Source organism: Lissotriton helveticus, chromosome 3_1, assembly GCF_964261635.1.
Source record: "Lissotriton helveticus chromosome 3_1, aLisHel1.1, whole genome shotgun sequence".
NCBI classification, from domain to species: domain Eukaryota; kingdom Metazoa; phylum Chordata; class Amphibia; order Caudata; family Salamandridae; genus Lissotriton; species Lissotriton helveticus.
Genome location: NC_136061.1, coordinates 1,075,559,781 through 1,075,581,879, shown reverse-complemented (window position 1 = coordinate 1,075,581,879; position 22,099 = coordinate 1,075,559,781). Strand labels below are relative to the sequence as shown.

The window sequence follows — 22,099 nt, the reverse complement described above, 5'->3', positions numbered from 1 at the left end:
TTCGGCAAATTGATGGAGAACCCCAGCAAGTGCAGGAGGTTGGCCGTAGTCTGAAGATGGGTGACGACTGCCTGGGGCGAGCTCGCCTTCAACAACCAGTCGTCGAGGTGGGAGAAGACTAACACCCCTGAACTGCGCAGGTGAGCTGTGACCACCGCCATCACTTTCGCGAACACCCGAGGGGCACTGGTAAGGCCGAAGGGGAGCACAGCAAACTGAAAATGCTCCTGGCCTACTGTGAACCGCAGGTAACGCCGGTGGGCCGGTAGGACGGGGATGTGAAAATATGTATTCTGCAAGTCGAACGCTACCAATCCTGGCAAAAAGTGAAACACCAGACTTGACTACCCATGAAAATAAAAGTTGAGCTGCACTCCAATATCCAGAGCAACCTTAGCAACTGAAATGATGTGAGTGTCTGTGTGCCTAGCTCAACGCACCAACCTGTTCCTACCCCTCAAATCCCCAGCGTAGAGATCTGAAAGTTGGCGCGTAAGGTTGGGCTGGTGTAGGTCTTTACAAAGCTATGCTTTCCCAACTGAGCAGCAAGTCAGCTTGAGCAAAGAGGTACTTCCTCAGTCACATTCACACAACTGTTACACCATCATCCACATTGCATAAGAATTAAATGAATTACTGGGAAGGTATTTTGGTACACATTTGTGTTCAAGGGGAAGTGTAAACTAACACCACTGTGGCGTCTCAAAGGAAAAGCAGGAGCCTTTGACAGTAAGTTGGGGAATCAGGTCCTGTTCTAGAGGTTGGGCCAGGCCCTGCCAAGATAGCCGCGTGGCCCACCCAAGGCTTGATCACAAGCAGAAACCATCTTCTGTTCTTTTTCTTAATGCAAAAATCACACAGGCCTAAACACTTATAAGGTTCCTAAGGCGAGACCTATTGGCTATGCCAATGCTTGTTCTAAGTATCTCATAAGCCTGTTTCAGAATATCACATTCCATAACCAGACAAACTTTACTGGCAGCTAACTTTGTTACCCAGAATTGTCTTTTCGAAGGAAGAGGCCAGGGGGATGGATATACTGGACCCATTCACAAGGGACTTTCTGGAGTAACCACAGGTGTACCCAGTAACTGTAGCCAGGAAAGGCTGTCATGCTAGTAAAGACAGTGGCCTGGAATTTTGAACTGGGAAAGTACTGGATTCAGCAAGTTACATCACAGTAGGCAGGAGCTGCATTGGTGCCAGACACTGAGGGAGAAAAAGGTATAAGGGCAAAACACGTTTTCCCTAGTGTTAGCCAGGATAGACATTATCCAATCAAAAGGATTGTAAAGAAGCTATATTCCAAGAAAGCAAAATTACTTGTTTGCTTAATTTGGTATGCTCTCCAGCAGGGATGGTTAGTGCTGGGAACCTGATTCGGGTAGCCATGTGCTAAATAAATGATGTTAATAATAATAATAAAGAAAAAAACAGAAGCAGGGACAAAAAAGCCATTGAATGAGAAGAAAGTAAATGAGATTAACAAGAAAGACAACTAATGATGTGCAGTGTGCTGACTGAAAGCCCAAAGTGTGGGTATTGACTACAGGAAACTAAAGCAGGCTGTTAGTGTGACCTAAAAAATGAAACCCTAGAGCAGGCACACCATGGAAGTGAGAACTAACCTTACATCTAAAGAATGAGGAGTAACAAAAAAGAAAGGAGCTAGAAGATATATTTGATTAATTTCTAAAGTATAAAGTATGGGGACCAGTTTCTGGTGCATGCCTGCACTCTTTGTCCTACTACTGCTACGCTCTGGCACAGGTGCTTGAAGTAGAGATTACAGATGTCACTGTAATGAATCTGCAATCTGTATTATAACCCACCAGGTGGCTTCTAATAAGAGTAAGGCTCCACAGATCATGCAGAAGATCTTATATCTCATCATTAGGAAGAAAAACAGGAGTTGAAAGAAGAGTCTTAACCGCACTCCCTGCCAGTAGGATAGTGAGACACTCACATTATGTATCTTCCCTTTTTATGTGGTTGTTACTCTCACCTGTCTTATTCATGAGGTGTGAGTAACCCCAAGATTAAAGCAGTGGGTTGCCTTGACACCAGTACCCTCGTCCCAGATATGCTGCTCCTGCCAGCTCCAGTTGTAAAGGTGAAGGGGACAGGGTGCCATATGCCTGGTAGCCTGAAACGTAGAAGAATCCAATCTTCTCCACTGAATCCTAGTGTTGAGCTGAAACATTTTGTCTAGGCACAGAGGTCCCAACCATGATAACGCTGTGGGACTATGCCAGTCTCTTCTACAAGGAGTGGAACTAAAGGCAATTAAACAGAGAGAGAGTGAATGTGCCGCTCCCCCAGGCAAAGACATGAGACAAAGTCTAATTTGTTTACAGTGACTTGCCACTTGCATCAAGGAGTAGTGCTTAGCTACTCTTCTGGAGTGATCTTTCACAGTTCCAACTTGTTCGGGCAGTTCTGTTTGCTGATTCCTTCTCCACCTCAGTGGTGAACTTCCGCTCTTGTGATTTGATTTACAATTTGTAGAGCATGAGAATACAACTAGATAGTATGCTGAGCATTTCAGTTAGGTGACCATCGGATCAGTGAATGAAGAGCTTATTTGCAAGAAGCTATGGATGCCTGCCTTCCCCATTGTTTGAGCACGTCTTGTTCAGCTTAGGCAACATGCACTAGCCAAGTCAAAAGGTTGTAAAAAAAAAATGTAAATTGATACTTGTATAGCGCACTACTCACCCGCAAGGGTCCCAAGGCGCTTGTACGAATACCGCTGTGGAACCCATCCTGGCTTTCCCTGTGAGGTGTCCACTCCTGGGCACCCCCAAGGTGGAGGCCAGGCATCCTTAGCGTTGTGGGGGCCGTTGTGGAGATTAAGCAAGCTATTGCCCAGAGTTGCAGAGTGGGACCCATGATTAGACTAGGCACCGAGGCGAGAATTATCAGGTCCGGGGAGATTGAGTCAAAGAGCCGCTGAGGCGGGAATTGAACCCTGGTCCAGGGCCAGATCTCTGCATCAGGGTCTGCTCTAACCATTGAGCCACACTTCTCCACTGGCAATGCCTGTCAAAGCCTAGACCTGTTGGGTTTGCCAATGCAGGTTTGTTTCTGTAATTTTCTTAAGGTAAACTTGCCCACATTAGCTTTCTTTTCTGAATAACTCAACATCAAAGGCCTAAAAAATAAAAGTAGACACTGAAATAGGAAGCATAAAAACTACCTTTTCTTACAGAGGTTGCTGTACTAGGCACATTAGGTGTCTGTGGGATCTTTTCAGGCATACAGCCTTTAGGATCGGCACCCTCTAGGACCTGGAATGGCAACTGTCTTTAGTACTCATCGTGGACATTAATTACCAGTGACTACTCCCCAGACAACACTTCCCGCCCCTTTGTGTGCCACTTTTAACATCTTTCCCAAGCTCCTCTTAGAAAGCCACTTAAGGTGACTTCGCAGAATCATGCTGTGCCAAGCCAATTATCGTATGCTCGGTCTGTTGTGAAGATCATTCCAGTGGCATCCTCAGGTCCCGATCATTCAATTCCAATAAGGCTTCACCTCTACTTTATGTAAATGAGTCATCGATCTAGGTCTGTTAGATTAAAGGTTAGGTTCAGCTTGGGAGTCAGAGGAACAGGTTAAAAATAGGAATGAAAACCTTTAGAGTGATAACAAGTAAGGCAATTATTATGAATAATGCAGCTACTCATGCGATAAGTTAAAACTGTATAGAATAGATCTTTCAGTAAGAGATGGTATGTCAGGGCTGGGAAAAGATGACATTAATACAGTAAGTTAAATTGGGTTTAAATTCTGTAAAGTTGATCAAGATATTTTTCGTTTTGTAAGCAGAGAACCCCTCATTTTAATCAATTTGCTTCAGCAAGAGGGCAATGTTTTGGAGAAACATAGTGCCTGCATTATTACAGTCAAGAGAGTCATGTCTAGTGGATGTGGTGATTTTAAAGATCTAGTGTATGGGTTGGCCACTCAAACTCAGTGTTTATTTCGTTCTTAGGCAACGTGCCTTCACTGTCTGCAAGACTTGCTGTAATCAATATACAGAGTGTAACCCTGCTTGCTGCTTGCCATTTGTCCACTCTTGCGTTGCTCTTCTTTTCTGGTTCTTTTATTGGTTGGCGTTCCCGCTACATCACTGCCGTTTTATGCTGAGGAGCACCAGCCAACTACAGTTTACTTACGATGTAGTTGTTTATGTGCTCCTTTAAGGACTACTTCTTTTATTTCCTGCTAGTGATGTTTTATCACCAAGGCGCCCGCTTCACTGGCTGCCACACGCATTGCATATTTTTATGCACACCTACACCGTGCTTTAAGTTTCCGCATGGCCCCCGCTTTCATGATTCTTTTGTTATCATTAAGGCACCCACTTCACATCTAACTATGCGCATAACCTTTATGTTAACGGGCGCCGCACTTTGTTTCAGCATGGCACCTGCTTTTATGTTTACAACGCCTATAGCTCTATATCTCGCAAATGCAAGAACTATTGCATTGCAAATGCTTGATCCAATATGGTGTTGTACTGCAGTTCCGTATCTTTATACAAATGTACACCAACATTACTTACTAAGCTAATTTAACTGAGAACCAGAAAAATGGCACTAAGGAACCTTCATATAAATAGTGGTACAGTTAAATCTTGGCTCCCATTTCCAGGCAAACAAGCACTGAGAGAATCAGCTTCTATGGAGTCTGAATCTATCTACCTGCTGTATCAAGAGAAGAGATCATCCATTAGCTTCTTGATTACTACATTGGGTCAGGATACTGTTTTTTCCTTTCCATCACGGTTACCAGACCCAGGATTGAGAATGAAATATTAAAGGCTGAGTGGGATGCAATCCAATCTACTCATCCCGCCCTCACAGGATCATGGTACAGAATAATAGTGGTCTCTGCCCCTGCCCTCTGAATGTTAGATGTACCCTTATTCATATTCTTATGGACTGTGCCTTTTATCTTGTTAATCAAATCAAGTTTTTAAGACCCTTATTTTTTTAGAATGTTTTATGGACAAATGTCTAAATAAACTTGTTTCAGAACCTGAACCAGAACCTTAGCTTTTTAGTTCTCCAATATACAAACAGATGGGCAATGTCCCAGGCTGCCTTTGCCAAGGTGATGATGGGCAGAGGCCATGGGAGCCTCTGCCCACCACTGTCACCGAACAGGAAAAGCTTTATTTGAAATCTGCCATCCATAAGTGAATGTGTTTCTTTCAGCATTCACTGCTTAATGCTAACATCTAATAAACATCACAATTAATGGAGAGAGAGAGCATACTGAGCTCAGGATTTTCATAAGCTTTTAGACAGCCTAAACCTAGGCAGTCCCTGCAGGGGGCACCAGTGAGTCTTCACAAAACACACTGGTGTATTGTGCATTACCAAGTGATTGCCAGATAACTCCCCTTGGAAGAGGTCCATGCAAGGGAGGCCCTTTCTCATGGGTTGAATTTTTGTTGTCTTCATTCAACAGAGATATTTCCATCTGGCAGACCAAAGAACTGTTTGGCGAAGTGTGCTCTGCACCTTATATCACATGTCACTCTATTTATGTAAACTCTCTTCAATTATCCACGTGAATACTTGCATCACCCAACTAGAGGGACAGTTCATGTAACAGGCTATGGGGATCCATGAAATGCAACCTCTATTAAAAAAACTACACCTACAGTAAAGCAGCTAGAGGGGCACGGAGTATTAAACAAGCATACATAGAGAAAAATATTTTGGTTCTGTGGGAGTTACCTATCACCACAAAGTGGCATGAAGGCAAGGCAAGAACAGGATTATGACACTTCCTCTATAACACTACCTGCCGAGCTTAAAGAACAGGATTATGACACTTACTCTACAGCACTATCTGCCGAGCTTAAAGCTGTGATTACAATGGTACAAACAATTTGTGGGTGCATATTGCACACTTGCTAATTACCACTACACACTAATTGTGGATTCGTATTGCACACCTGCTAATTACCATTACATAGGTGCAATCTACACCGATTTGAAATTTGTGGCCATAGAAAATTACATGTAATTTGTGCATAATTTGACACTTTCGGGGGCATGAACTTTGGACCTATGATTTGTGGCAGAGGGGGTCAAATTCCTGTATGTGGTGTAATATGCTTATTTGGGCATTAATGCCAGTTTGTGCTGAGAACTGGATTAACAGCTCGATTCTTATTAGGGCAAAAGAAGGGGAGGATGGAGAAGGATGAAATCTTAACAATAGCACACAAATAAATTAATGCAGAACTAATACCGCTGACACCAGAGACACTTGCCCAGGCCATTTACTTAAAAAAACAGAAAAAAGAATTACAAAAATCACCACAGCAAAAACAAGAAAGAAATCTAAATGTACAGCAGAAATACTACAATGAGTACCAAAATACTAAAGAGAAATTAGTCTGAAAATGAAGTGTTTTGGGAAAGGTAATACGAAGGAGACTGACAAGTAAACAAACTGACATGGGTTGCTTGAAATTACAGACAGCTGCAATTTGCAAAGCAAAATCTGCATACACAGTAACAGCAAAGTGGACAAACTTGTTGCTCCACATGGAACTGATACTGCTTAGTGAAGTAGATCAAATGCAGCCTCCAGCTTTTAAGTTGCATCATGCCAAGTCGAAAACAATGAAGTCTTGAGAGCTGCATTCATAACTCCTTATGAATTCAGCCTCTAACCAACAAAGGATGATAATAATGAACACAAGCTTGTAGTTTCCCAACAAAAAACAAGTCGGTCAGCTTGAAAAACATATGCCGAACTCGTATCTTACATTTTCAGCAAATAAAAGGAAGTAGAATCAAACCCAGAGCTTCTATATTGAGAACGTAGGGACAGTGCTTAAGGTAGTAGGTAACTGCGAGAAATATTTATTGAAAGAACCATTAGAATACTGTTGTGCGGGTCAGCATTGCTCATATACCGTTACATGAAATAAAAATGCTAAACTCTGCGTTCTAGTTTTAAGTAATAGCTAATGAGTACCGGACTTTAAGCTGAGGGGCAGCGGCTGTCCCCTAGACCTGGAAAGATGAAATCCCACCTCCAGTCCTAGTCTGACTGCATTCCTCCTTAAACTGGTTGTTGACATGTTTCTAAAGCACAAGTTACTTACTTGTGTAACAATATATCTGTAAGAGACATTAGTTAGTGATAGATTCTTTACCTTAGAATATCCCCAGGCGTAAGGCTGGATCCGGAAAGTTTTTCTGCTTAGCAGTACCTCTCCTCGCCAGTAGGTGGCGTCCTGCAGTTCCACGTTCCTCACTAGCGTCGTAGGTGCCGAGATGACGTCGCTGAGAGTACTTAGGCGCCACCCATGCGCGCTGACCTCAGTTCTGTACACAATTATTCTGCGCCGAAACGCAGAGCCATGCAAGGGACTGACAATTGGTGTATAAAACTAGGGCCCTAAAAGGAGGAGGACCTTTACCCTAGTAACCAGTTCGCAGAACGGGGAGGATGGGCGGGGCGGTAAGGAATATATCACTAACTAATGTCTCTTACAGATATATCGCTACACAAGTAAGTAACTTGTGCATCTGAAAGAGACACGTTAGTGATAGATTCCTTACCTTAGAATGGATACCCCAGCAATACCAACCCCGGTGGTGGGTCTGCGAACAGGATTACACCAGAAAGTCACGGAGCACAGAACTGCCAAAGAAGCCGTCCCTCCGGACCTGACTGTCAAGGCAGTAGTGCTTGGTAAACGTGTGCAGCGAGGCCCATGTAACTGCCTGACAAATATCCTGCAGGGGGACACCGCGTCCCAAGGCATGAGTGGCTGCTGTTGCCCTGGTCGAATGGGCACGCAGCCCCACAGGAGGCTCCTTCTTGGCCTAGGAGTAACAGGCTTTGATGCACAGAACGACCCACCGGAAGATGGTCCATTTGTGCACTGCCCGACCTTTTTTGGCGCCCACATAGCCAACAAAGAATTGATCAACCACCCGGAACTGCTGTGTAAGCTGCAGATAGAATGCGAGCGCACGTTTTGGGTCCAGACGGTGGAGCTTCTCCTCTTCCCTTGAAGGATGAGGAGGCGGATAGAAAGTGGGCAAAGTGATGGCCTGCCCGATGTGAAAGGGCGTGACAACCTTCGGCAAGAAAGAAGGACGGGTCCTCAAAACCACCTTGTGTGGATGAACGGAAAGGAGGTTTGGAAGAAAGAGCCTGGAGCTCACTCACTCTCCCGGCAGAGGTGATAGCAACCAGGAAAGCCGTCTTGAGAGTAAGAACACGTAAGGGACAGTTATGAAGGGGCTCAAAGGGAGCGCACTTCAGAAAAGTCAAGACAAGATTCAAGTCCCACTGAGGCATTATGAAGGGTACTAGTGGAAACGTACGCGTAATGCCTTTGAGAAAACGTTTAACAACCGGGGACTTAAAAAGAGAAGGCTGATCTGGAAGCCACAGAAAGGTGAAGATGGCAGAAAGATAACCTTTAAGAGGGCCCAAAGCAGAGCCCTGCTGGGCTAATGAGAGAAGGAAAAGAAGAACCTCAGAAAGAGGGGCAGAGAGGGGATTCACAGCCTTCGATGTGCACCATGCCACATGTCAGGAGATGGACCAGCTTCCACGGGAGCGAAGAAGAATCCCTCCACCTCCAGGACACAGAAGCAAGAATGTGGATTATAACACACTCCTGTCTACTGTCCCCTAAAAGTATGAGGGAATTTACCCAAGGAGTGTCCACCACTCTCCTCATACGAGGGGTCAAAGAATAACAGAAGGCGTCTCAGGGGATCGTCCAGGCTAGGAGACAAAATCAAGGTATAAACAGTAACAATCCCACCGTTATTCTGATTATAAAGAAGAAAACATTGACATGTGTGAATAATCCAGTAATCTTACCCCAACTGTAGGTCGGGCATGCTTCAACGATGAGTTCAGGAATCCGGGGAAAGCAGGGGGCCTCTGAAACAGGCCAGGATATGCAGAACTCACGAAGGACTCAACACACCTCAGACACAAACGAAAGTGAAGAAAGGGAGTGAGGTGCACCGACCGGCAGCAAGAGGGCAAATGCAGCGGAGCAGTTCAACCACCTCTCAGACACGAACAAAAAGGGATAAAGAGAGTGAGGTGCACCGACCGGCTGCAAAGGGGCAAGTACAGCGGAGCAGTACAACCACACCTCAAAGACAAATAAAATGAATGTAGGGAGTGAGGAGCACCGACCGGCTGCAAGGGGGCCACTGCAGCGGAGCAGTACTCGCTCAGGAGGTGAGACACCCGGCCCAATTGGAGCACCAGGGCGGAGCGCTCACACTCAAAGGGTTCACCAAAACGAAGGAAGGAGAGGATTAGATTCAGCCACAAAAACGGGAGGGGAACTGAAGGAAACGAGCAGCAGACGCCCGCAAAATGCGTGAGCTTTGGCAGGGACGTCGCAAACACACACTCGAAAACACAGAGAAATGCCGAAGACCGGCAGCCACTCAAACAGAGCGCTCACAGGCTGGAATCCAACTGGGCAAGGAGACAGCAACAGGAATAAGGGGAAGGAAACCTCTTCAAACAACCGGAGGGTCCAAAAAGACGCCAGCAACACACGAGCAGGAACCAGGAAGTGGAGAGGGGGCGTGGTCACGGGGAAGTAAGCCAAGCAACTACCAATGTCTGCCGCTCCTCCTTAAGCTAGTTAGGGAGCGTCTACAAATATTCCAGCTCACAATGCAAGGGGTAGGGGAGAATAGTCAGACCCAGGTTACTCACACAAGTCAAGGCTCCTAAACCCTAACACCACAAACATGTTCCACCTGCAGGCATACACCGTCTTGGTGGAGGGACGCCTGGCTGCCAAAATGACATTACAGACTTCGGGAGGAAGGGCGAAAGCAGTCACCTGTCAACTCTCAATCTCCACGCATGGAGGTGGAGACTGGACAGGTTCGGGTGGAGGACTGTCCCCTGCTGCTGTAACAGAAGATCCTCCTAAAGAGGCAGGCGGATCGGGGGATCGACGCTCATACTGAGTAGCTCGGGATACCATACTCTTCAAGCCCAGTCCGGAGCCACAAGAATGACTTGGGCCCGGTCGCGCCTGATCTTCTTCAGCACTCTGGGCAGATGTGGTATAAGCAGAAAGGTGTACAACAGACCGCAGCCCCAATCAAGACGAAAAGCGTCTCCGAGCGAGTGCCGCCTTGGAAATTCCAACGCGCAGCATTAATGACATTGCGCGTTCTCTTCGGTGGCGAATAGATCTAACCAAGGCTCTCCCCGCTGCTGAAAGAGACCTTGCGCCACGTGTGACGCCATTTGTGATCCATCAAGCACCGGCGGCTGAGTTCGTCCGCACTGGCGTTCAGAGAACCTGCCAGGTGTTGAACCACCAAGATAATGCCTTCATGTTCCAGCCATGTCCAGAGGCGCAACGCCTCCTCACATAGGGTCCAAGACCCCACCCGTCCTGTTTGTTGCAATACCATACGGCGGTGGGGTTGTCCATGAACACCTGCACTACACCTCCCCAGACAGAGGGAAGGAATTCCTTCACTTCAAGCCAGATCGCCCGCAGCTCCAGAAAGTTGATATGGAGCAGGGACTCCGCCGGAGACCAGAGGCCTCTGATTTCGCCTCTCCCATGTGGCCTCCCAATCCCAGGAGGGACGCATCCGCCACCACTGTGTGCTCTGGTTGGGGAAGGGAGAGGGATCTGTCACAGACCCAATCGCGATTCGCGATCCACCATTGCAACTGCTGGGGAAGCGCCCTCCGAGGACTGGACGTGATCCGACAGTTTGCCCTGATGCTATGGCCACTGGAACTTCAGGTCCCACTGCAGAGCCCGCATATGCCATATGGCATGCGTCGCTAGCAGGATGCAGGAGGCAATTAGGCCCAGAAGCCGGACGGTCATTCTGAATGAAACCCGGGATAGAGGCTGAAAGAGCAGAATCATAGCCTGAATATCCCTGACTCGCTGCTCGGGAGGATAAACCCGAGAGTGTCGAATCCAGAACCGCTCCGATGAAGAGGAGCTTCTGAGAAAGATTCAGGTGCGACTTCGGCACATTGATGGAGAACCCCAGCAAGTGCAGGAGGTCGGCCGTAGTCTGGAGGTTGGCGACGACTGCCTGGGGCGCGCCCGCCTTCAACAGGCATTTGTCGAGGTAGGGGAAGACTGACACCCCTGACCTGCGCAGGTGAGCTGTGAAAACCGCCATCACCTTCGTGAACACCGGAGGTGCAATGGTAAGGCCAAAGGGGAGCGTGGCAAACTGAAAATGCTCCTGGCCTACTGTGAACCGCAGGTAGTGCCGGTGGGCCTGCAGGACGGGGATGTGGAAATAGGCGTCCTGCAAGTCCAATGCCACCATCCAGTCTCCAGTGTCCAGAGCAGCCAGGACCTGAGCCAGTGTTAGCATATTGAACTTCTCCTTCCGGAGGAAGCAATTTACGTCCCGGAGGTCCAAGATGGGGCGTAGGCCCCCCTTTTCCTTCTTGGGGACCAGGAAGTAGTGGGAATAACAACCACTCCCTACTTCCTGACCGGGAATGCGCTCGATGGCCCAGCTGGCCAAGAGGGCTGTGAGTTCCTGGGGGAGAAAGAGCCAAATGATCCCCCGATATGCGGTGGTACCGAGGTGGCATAGCCAAAGGGTAGGACAGAAAGGGGAGCGAGTAACCTTGACAGATTATCTGTAGCACCCATTTGTCCGATGTAACTTCGCGCCAGTGGTGGAGGTGGTGGCGAACCCTGCCACCCACTGGCGTGGGGTGCTCCCTGAAGCTCGGATTAGGAAGATTTGGAGGTGGAAGCAGCGGGGGTGGAGGTAGACTGAACCGCTGGTTGGTTGCCAGACCCGCCCCTGTGGAAGCCACGACCGCGGCCACGCTAGGGCTGGCTCTGCACAGGCTTAGCGAAGGAGCGAGTTTGGGTGTTCTTACCCTGGCCACGAAAGGAACAAAACCCAGACATGGCGGGGCCTTCGTGGAAAGACCCAAAGATTTGGCCGTGTCGCGAGAGTCTTTAAAGCGTTCAAGGGCATTGTCTGCCTTGTCGCAAAATAGACAGGAGCCATCGAAGGGCATGTTCATGAGCGAGCTCTGGACATCGAGTGAGAACTCAGTAGAGCGCAGCCAGGCTTGGCGCCGCAATGCCACCGTCGTGGAAATCACCCTGCCCAATGAATCAGCGGTGTCCAAACCACACCTGGTGGCAAACTTCGCCGCATCCTTGCCCTTCCCAATCGCCTGGGAAAGGCCAGCCTGGACCTCCTCAGAGCACTGAGGCAGAACCTCCGCCACCGAATCCCACACTGCGTGGGAGTAACGGCCCAATAACCGATCTCAACCCCAAACTGGCTGAGGAGAACAACCTCCTGCCATATTGGTCCAGCCTCTTAGAGTTCTTATCCGGCGGAGGCGAGGGAAAGGCACTCTGTGATGTCGAGGCCTAAAAGACCAGACTCTCAGGCGTGGATTGAGTGGTCAAGTAGGCGGGATCACCAGGCGCCCGACAAGGAAGCCTAGCGACGTTCTTATCCACCGGTGCCCCCGAGGCCAGCAGCAACCAAGTACCCAAGAGGACTTCAGTAAGGGCCTCATTGAATGGGAGCAGCGGCTCCGACGACGAAGACGCCGTCTGGAGCACCTCCGTAAGGAGGTTGATCTGAAGGGCCACCATAGGGAGGTCGAGATGGAGAGCCTCTGCAGAGCGCCACAACACCATAGTATAAGAAGCGTCTTCCTCCATAGTAGGCGGAGGCGAAGCAAATCCCGGGTCAGAAGACACATCAAGTTCACCTGCATCTTGAAGGTCATCCACCCAATCTTGCTCGGAGTCACACTGCCGCACAAGGGGGTCCTTGGAGTCGTCTCAGTCCTCGTCTGGCTCTGGGGTAGAAGGAGCCAGCCGCGGCGGCAGGGCCGGACCCGAAGATGGGGTCAGCGGTGCTGGAAGCGGCACCAGACAGGGCCGCATCCCAACGTGGATTCCAGGCCGGAACAAAATGGTCCGGGAACCGGGTTAGTGGTGGGATAAATGGCACCCAGTGCGGTGCCTGTGGCAGAGCCAGGGGCGGTGCTGGGACGGGAGCCAAGGGCGGCGCCGGGGCCGGAGCCAGCGGCGCTGCACCTTGTGGCACCGGAGCCGAGGGTGCTGGATCCAGTGGCTCCGGTGCTGACGCCAGAGGCGGTGCCGCCGCGCCAACAGGATCTGGACACGGGACCGCGGGGCCCGAAGGTGCGCCGGCGGGAGCCCGGGGTCTGTAAAGACAGTCCCAGGCAGCAAGGAACTCTTGCACCTGTTTGGGAGTCGCCAACGGATACGGGTATAGCAGGTAGGTCGCGGGACTCCCAGGTTCCGGAGGAGCCGCAGGGGCGCTCCGGAGCCCCTGTCCCCCTAGTCCGCCTCCAGGGAGTGACAGGGGGACGTTGGAGAGCGAACGAGCTTCTTCGACTTCTTTTTATGGCGTTGCTTACAGGAATCTGAAGGGGAAGACTTAGAGTCCGAGGAGCAACGGTTCCAGTCCCATGAGCGGTCCCGCAAACGGCCCCTAGACCCGGAGCGGTGGTGAGAGGAGTGCTTGACCTCCAGCAACTTCCGGCGCCGCTCCCGTAAGGCCTTCTGGGCCATGACACGGCAGTCCCGACAATCCCAGGACTCACGGTCATGGTCATGCTCCAGGCAGTAGAGGCAGACATCATGGGGGTCCGCCACCGACATATAACGGTGGCACGACCAGCACGACTTGAAGCCGGGCATCCCTGCATGCACCAAGAGACAAGAAAAGGAGACAAAAGTCTAAAAAAAAGTGGGTCAAAAAAAGACCGAGGTACGTGCTCATTCCGGATCTGCGCTTTCGGCGCGGAAAAAGTAATAACTGACGTCAGCGTGCATGGGTGGCGCCTAAGTACTCTCCGTGACATCATCTCGGCGCCTACGGAGCCAGTGACGGACGTGGAGCTGCAGGACGCCACCTACTGGCAAGGAGAGGTACTTGCTAAGCAGAAAAAAATTCCGGAACCAGCCTGACGACTGGGGATATTCTAAGGAAAGGAATCTATCACTAACGTCTCTTTCAGATACGTATGTTCAACAAAAGAGAGGACGAGGGGGGACACCAAAGCACATCTTCCCAAATCACTGACAGTTTCACAAATGTTGCTCAAGCGTGGAAATCAACCTACACTAAAGTTTGTTGTGTCGTAAGAGTCCTCTGCATGTGTAACCTGAAGGGATCCGAAAGATATCAAAGAGGTTACTTCACCCGCAATTTATTGTGGCATGATTCATCATGGGCAACCTCACCACACCAGAGTGGGTAAATAAGACTCCAGAGAAGTCAACTGCTCCAGGAGTTCTTAGATCATTTTCATCTTGACTATTGCAGGTATCCAGGTAGAAAAGAAAAATAGGTTAGTGTATACCCTAGGACTTCCCCTTGTTAACAGTTACCCTCGATATGATTAAAAATAGTTTTGGTGGATATCTAATGAAATGCAATGAATCATCTATTAACATATTATTGGCAACATGTTTCGACTGGTATGTAAGCCTCTACGATTCAAAGGTCTTGTTCAGCACTTCAAAAATTCTTGCCAGACTACTGCATACTTTCCATGCATAATAACATATGGCTCTCATACCCGTCTTGTTTGGTCCTATTTGGACACCTTCAGGTAACATAATCGCAATGTAAAAAAGATAAAAGAAATAAATTATAAATAAATAAGTATTATGAACTTGATAAAATTCATTAAAATCCTTGTAAATTCAACCAATTAGAAGTAATTACGTGCTCCCTAAAAGACACTCTCAGCATACTCACCCACTCTTGTGGGCACTGCAAACTGACAAGCAAGTGTATATTTATAAGTCTCCACCCCAGTAGTCCAGCAGTGGAGACATCTAAGACTGATGAGTGTAAAGTTACTACTAGTAACTTTTCACACAAAGCTAGATATCTCTGCCACCATAGTGATAGGTGAAATTAATAGATTTTAACAATTTTTCTAAAATATTTGAATGTACAATATGAAGGTAGAAAATGAATGAATTATTTTTACCATACAACTGATAAAGTAAAATGTTTGAGCATGTTTACACTTTACAATCTGTTTATTAAATAATTTAAATATATATTTGTTTATAAATATACATTTTGTAAAGAAAATTAGTCCTAAAGAATCTGAAGATAACAACCAAAGTTGGGAGCTCCCCGAGGACGAACGTCAACGTCACATGAGGACACCAAACTGCGGTATGTCAACGCCCACTAACCAGAAAAAGAAACAAAAGGACAAATACAACAATTCCGGACCCAACCACTAGATGGCGGAATAATGCACATGTGTATCCAGAAAAGATTCACACTGCAAAAATATTACTTTTTTAAACAAAATAAATCCTCTCATTAGCATTTTGATGTTTAACTAATTCAATGGAACTACAAGTTGTTTTTAACGTAAAAAACAAATTTAAAGTGTATTTTTGTAAATAAGTTAATGTTTATTAATACCCTCCTCATCCCTTTGTAAACCACTCCCATTTAGTAGTAAGTAATCTCCATTTCCCAGCCACACGCCTGGTCCATCCCACATTTACTAAACATATATTTACCTATGTGTGCGGAGATCTCTGCCACACTGGCTGAAATTTCTGCAAAGAAAAGATAAGGCAGGAGGTCTCCACACTCAAGTTTGTGAATAGCATTTAGCTACAGTACAACTATAGTACTACTTTAAGTACTACAAAATGCAGTTTGCGATTAGGCCACTAGATGTTTAAACACTATGAATCCAGGGGCAGCTCTTTTCCAAACTGCATACTTCAATTTGTTTGTGGCTTAACGGAGTGACATGGTGCAAGAGCTATGGTATCGAAAAACTATTGGTGGGCTGACCCTAGGTGGATAACGAAGACATGACTTTTCAAATCTCCTTGTCAGTGAAAGGTGGCCTTACACAGGTGTGCGAGACTCTTGGGTAGTGCAATGAGTGGAGTAAACCCAATACTGCGCACATACAGAGTTCCCAGAAACTATGGCTGATTGTTAGTGCTAAAATATTAAATACAACCAATGTGTCAGCCTGAAGATTCAACACATTGGTGAACACCAATGTGAAGAATCCAAACGTACAATCGTTAACTAAAGGTAAAGATGGAGAAAGCTCAATATGTCTCATTGGAAAGTTAATGAATCGCTGGAAATAAGTTATATACTTCGTCTAAAGGGTAAAAAATAAGTTAACTCTGCTCTAAGGAGGCCCAGAACAAAAGCCTGTCCTGGAAGAGGGTGTAACACCCCCTGTCACAGGATGATCTGCTGAATAGCCTCCCACGGCCAGCAAGCTTCAAAGAGCTGCCACCGATGAAATGTGAGTCTGGCTCCCCTCACAGGAGGGAAGCCCCTCCCTTTTGTCCAGGGTCCACTTGGCACCTGGAGAGGTGGGAAAATTAGCTAGTCAGGTAGGCTTGCCCCTCCAGCCTAGGGGTGGTACTAAGGTGGGCTATTAGCCATCTTTGTGATGGCATACTTAAGAATTCTGGAACAAGGTTATTCCCACTTTCAAGAGGAGGTGGCCATTCAGGGGGCATATTGACCCCAAAGGTCAGTAGCTCATTTGCTGCTACCCTACACTCCCCTAACGCCCCTAGATTTAGTATTTATGGGAGCCCCTGGCACCAGAAGAACAGATCCTGATGACCTGAAGAAAGAAGATGGGCGAGAAGAGTTGCACATGAAGAACAGAAGACTCAGCAACTGACTTGGAGCCAACACTGCCGTCCTGCCTGCTGACTTTACCAATTGCACAAGACAACGACTTGTCCTGCAGCTGCTTTGTTCCCAAAGCCCGGAAGACCAGCCATACTTCAACAAGGAATCAAGGCCTACCTAGGGACAGTGGAACTGTACCCTGCGTCCAACCAAAGAAGGACCAAGAGGACTCAGGCCCCGCCAAAACCAGACTCCATTAAAACCTACAGCACCTGAGCACCCAGCCTGTGTCCAAGTGAGTGTTAGCACGGTTCCCAAGCCCTAAAGGCATTGATTCCACTGTGGAGTGACTCCTGGTCGCCTCCTCGACATCGTATGCAACCTCTGTTGGCAGCCCCCCTCAACCCAGAGAGTTGCCGGACGAAGAAGCCAAATACCCCAAAGACCCTGTGCACCTGGAAGAGGAATAAAGGTGTCACCATGTCCCCCAAAATCCCAACAACCAAAGCTACCCGTTGGTTTCACCAGACTGGTCACACTGTCACTTCCTGCTGACTCTTTCTAGCACAACCATTCTCCATTGGATAACATGGGGCACCCAAAGCTGTTTGACAAATCGGCACCTGGCCGCCCTGGTGCCGCTGGTGATGTGCTGCTGGTGCTGCCTTGGACCTTGCCAACTCACCTTAACTCCTGGAGAAGAGCACCATAGGTGACTGACAAGAACTGATAAACTGCATATGATTTTTGTCACATACGTGAAAATTGCAGAATTCGACCTTTTGAAAACTTACTTACCTGAACGATTCTTATGCCTAAACATATATATGAAGATACTAGCTATTTTTAAAAATTGGTGTGGATCTCCTTTTTAAGTCATGTGTCTCATTTATTGACCATTGTGTTTATTTTCAGATATCTTGCACTCCTCTGCGTTAAGCCTAAAACAGCTCAACCACACTACGACCTAACAGAGCACTTTGGGATTGCTATAGCAAGCCCATATCCACTCATGGGAACCCCTGACGTATTTACACAGTATATTAGTTTTTTGTTATATCACATAAAGAGCCAGCTTCCTACAGGGACAGAAAGGAAAAAGTGGAAACCTACTTCACCCACACAAATAAAATACTGTGGCCAAGAGGTGAGAGTGAAATTTGGGAAAGAGCAAAAAGCAAAATGAGGGCATGTAGAAGGAATGGGGTGGACTACAAATGCAGTGGACGAACGGGGAATCAGGGACATAAGAAGCACTCCCGGAACTCACAGAAAAAAGGAGGTGGCAGAATGGGTGATATCGGCAGAAGAGGAGGTAAAATAATGCAAGGGTGTAATGATGGGTAAAGGAAAAAGCAGCCTCTGAAACTAATACCAATAGAGTACATGAGCTATGGCAAAGTGGTAAGAAGAGGAGGAGCAGTGGGTAAGAGCATTAGCTAAAAACGCAAGAGATAAAATGGTCTATAGTGGTAGCTGTTTGGAGAAATTCTGAGAATTATGTGCATTCTGCATTTCTTCAAATTGCAGCATCTATATTTCAAATGTATGCCTATTTATGATATAAAACACAGAAATGAAATCAACATTGGTCGGTCTCGATCAGGCAGGGTTCAGGCATGTGTGGATCTACTGGGATCACATTGTAAGGTCCTACTAGCTACTGCTGGTATGTGGTGCTGATATAATAAGAGGCATAGTTTGCAGCATGTGCTGATGCAAATTATATGCTGTGCATACTATCCTGATCTTACAGTTGCGGTCAGGAATATAATCAAATTTGTTTAAGTTTAAAGTGGTTAGAGGTGTCCGAGTGCTGCCTCCCCGCACCTGTAGTCTTTCTTGCATATAGATAGATTATAAATTCATGCAGAATGGAGTGCTGAAGACCAGGTGCCAATTAAAGTAATGAAGACAGCCCGTGTGAGCAGAACAGACTTGCAGACTGGGAAGTGCAAAATTTGGTGTAGGCAACATTAGAAACTGAACAGGAAATAAGTTGATACATAGAGTCAAAATTAATTTGCACTAGAGACATTGAGAAAGCAGTTCTTTGAAGCTACTTACAATCATATTTTGATTGCTTTCTATATTTTTAACAAGGCTAGTCAGGCAGTGGAAAAGCTGATTGCGTTGCTCGCTGAACACCGGAGACTTATTAGCTTAACCAATGCTTGATTAACTCGATACGCTCAAAAGAGAGGCATTTGGAGACTTTATTGGGAAGACAATTAAGACAGTACTAAGAATACATCCATTTACTTTTCATTAAACACCATTGCTTAATTCATGCCAAAATGCCCACATTCTGTGTCACATTATGCTCTGCCGCAACATAAAAAGTATAGTACAACTGCCCTAGGAAACAACAGCCATGTGTGCACACTTTCTGTGTTCTGAGGGCACTTTGGTATCACAAAAGGCACTTCAGATGCCCCTTCTGTAACACATACATGTAGTCACCGAAGTGATCCTAGGGGAATCCATGCATATGCAGGAGCAATTTGTTTCTGCACCCACGCCGCATTACAGATGTGGGTGCAAAGGCAAAGAGGTTGACTGGAGGCACATCATATGAAGTGGCGCACAGTCTGGGCATGCCTCCTGTACCAGACATAGGGGGTCCAAATGAATCCTTTAGATATTCCCCTGCAGGCAGGTGCCATCACTCACTGCACCCGCTTGTAACGGGGATCTCTGTCCTCCTTAAAAAGGCACACCATATTGCCACCTGCAAAGTGAAAGGCAAGCTAATGGCTTCCACAACTGGTCTTCCTTTTACAAATTATCTGCACTAGGCCAGGTGGAGGTTCACAGCTGCTGTGGGGGCAGCACATTAATTTTAATATGGCACACTGACCCAGTTTGTGCCCGGAGCACCCAGCTAAAGGTACATCCCATATAGAACAGAGCAGTGCACCCTTTAGAATATACAGTGCAAGCCTATGGAAGATGTGGGAATCCTCCAAAGTAGAATTTTCACATCAGGCTCTTGAAGGAGATTTAAACATCACTCAAAAGTGCCTCCCGCTGGGTTGAATTTTAAAGTTTTCCCAGCTGATATATTAACTATTATATATATTTATTCTCACATTGATATAGTTTTAAAATCCATTTAACTTCTTACCTATCAGCATTCAACGCTTCTTGCTTTTCTTCTGAGCTCTTCACGCTCGCTGGTGTAATACCTTGGGACTCGGTAGCAATGTCCCCTTTTCCAGTACTGGACTGCATCTCAGAAGATTTAGCAGAACCTGCAACATCTGAAGTCTCAGGCATTGTTGCTTCATTTGCTTTGAGGTATGTGTTGGACTCCTCCTTTTCATCAATTCCTTCCAGGCTATAGTCAAAGATGGCTCCACCTACCACGGGTTAGCAAAAAAACAAATGTGAATGTTGAAGGAAAATGAGCGATTCAAGGTCTGTATGTAGCAACCAAGTCAAACGCAAATATTTGTGGTTTAGGTAGTCCAGGGTACAAAAGGACTGATGATTTTAGAACCAAACAAATCTATTACTTAGAGAGGGGCACTTTTCTTATCACATTCATTGACATAAGATGTAGGCTTATAATCAGGACCCTGTGGGCCTGGAGCTCTTGCTATAAGTGTGGCACGAGTAATGTAAAGTAAATAAATTGCATAAGTTGTCATATGAACCTATCACAGAATTTAGGCAGAATAGATGCAAAACAGCTGGCTTCTAGAAGAACGAGTAGAATATAAAGTGGTCAAAATGATGACTGCTTGTGGATTGAATTAATCACAATGCGATCTGGCAAAACAATTTTAAACTCCTTTCTCCAATTAAAAAAAAAAAGACTCCTAAAACGAATCATTTCAAGCACACCTGAGAGTTATGATCCCATATTCAACAAATTAATAACATGGAAATATTTACAATTTCACTCATGGAAAAATGCATTTCCTATTCCAACCTCGAGAATGTATTGAAAAGTAATTTATATATCAATATACCTTTCAACAACTAATGGTAAAAATCGCTTTATTCTCTGGTGGAAAGATTTATAGCGGCCATAGTTTAGCTTCTGCCAGTGAAGAATGAGGACATTTGCATTGACCTGCTGAAATGCATAATGTCCCACACAATACATCTAATACAAATGATCACCTTTTAACGATTGATTTGTAGGTGAACTAGATGTAAAGGCGGTGGAGTTACAGGAGGAAAGTGGAGGTTAAAAGGCTGACCAGCATAAAATACACTCCATAATCACGGCCGGGAAATGCTACTTTCTCATCGGAAAGGATATGACAAAGGAACGGATTGGTCAAATCACAGGGTTGTCTTACAGGAGATAGAAGCTAATTCACCTATGATTACAGTCACTTGGGAAAACAAAATTTGGAACCCTAAAGATTATTCCGTCAGACAAGCTGAAAGATCATAAGTCAGCCGTTCTCATCAGTCAAACATCCATCCTAACAGTAGTCTTCATTTCTGTGAGAAAAACGTGGGAGAGAAGCAACACTGAGGGAGGGAGTGAGATGGAGCAGCAACACTGAGGGAGGGAGTGTGATGGAGCAACATGGACAGAGAGTTGGTAGGAACAAAGCGGTAGGACGTGTTCAACACTGGACAAATTATAGAGTTTTTTTAGGTTCACTGCGAAAGAAGGCGGGACACAACACAAAGTGGGGGGGAGTCAGGGGGCACCACCAAGGTGCTGGGGAGACATGCTGATGACAACAGGAGGGGGGAGGGAGGGGCAGGCAGATGACAACGGAGAGTGGGAGGGAGGGGCAGGCAGACGACAACGGAGGGTGGGAGGGAGGGGCAGGCAGACAACGGAGGGTGGGAGGGAGGGGCAAGCAGACAACGGAGGGTGGGAGGGAGGGGCAAGCAGACAATGGAGGGTGGGAGGGAGGGGCAAGCAGACAACGGAGGGTGGGAGGGAGGGGCAAGCAGACGACAATGTAGGGTGGGAGGGAGGGGCAAGCAGACAGTGGAGGGTGGGAGGGAGGGGCAAGCAGACGCAAAGGATGGGGGGAGGGAGGGGCAGGCAGACAACAACAGAGGGTGGGAGGGAGGGGCAGGCAGGCGACAACAGAGGGTGGGAGGGAGGGGCAGGCAGACGACAACGGAGGGTGGGAGGGAGGGAGGGGCAAGCAGATGACAACGGAGGATGGGAGGGGCAAGCAGACGACAACGGAGGGTGGGAGGGAGGGAGGGGCAAGCTGACGACAACGGAGGGTGGGAGGGATGGGCAAACAGACAACGGAGGGTGGGAGTTAGGTGCGAGCTGACAACTACTGCTGTGAGTGCTCAACATAAGAGTGTAGTGGTGATACCCCGAGCGTAGTAGAAAGATGTGCTTTTTGTATAATGTGCACCACACCGACATCTACTGTGTGTGCACAAGATGAAAGGTGATGGTCAAA

General features: G+C 47.1%; 1 protein-coding gene across 5 annotated transcripts in view; it reads right to left on the bottom strand.

Moving 5' to 3' along the window:
- COBLL1 (cordon-bleu WH2 repeat protein like 1) overlaps positions 1–22,099 on the bottom strand; it is a 771,108-nt gene that overhangs the window by 125,426 nt on the left and 623,583 nt on the right. For all 5 annotated transcript variants that reach the window (XM_078681636.1, XM_078681638.1, XM_078681637.1 and 2 more), the window contains one exon: positions 19,825–20,059. In XM_078681636.1, coding sequence (XP_078537762.1) covers positions 19,825–20,059 — 235 coding nt within the window. The remainder of the gene's footprint in view (positions 1–19,824; positions 20,060–22,099) is intronic.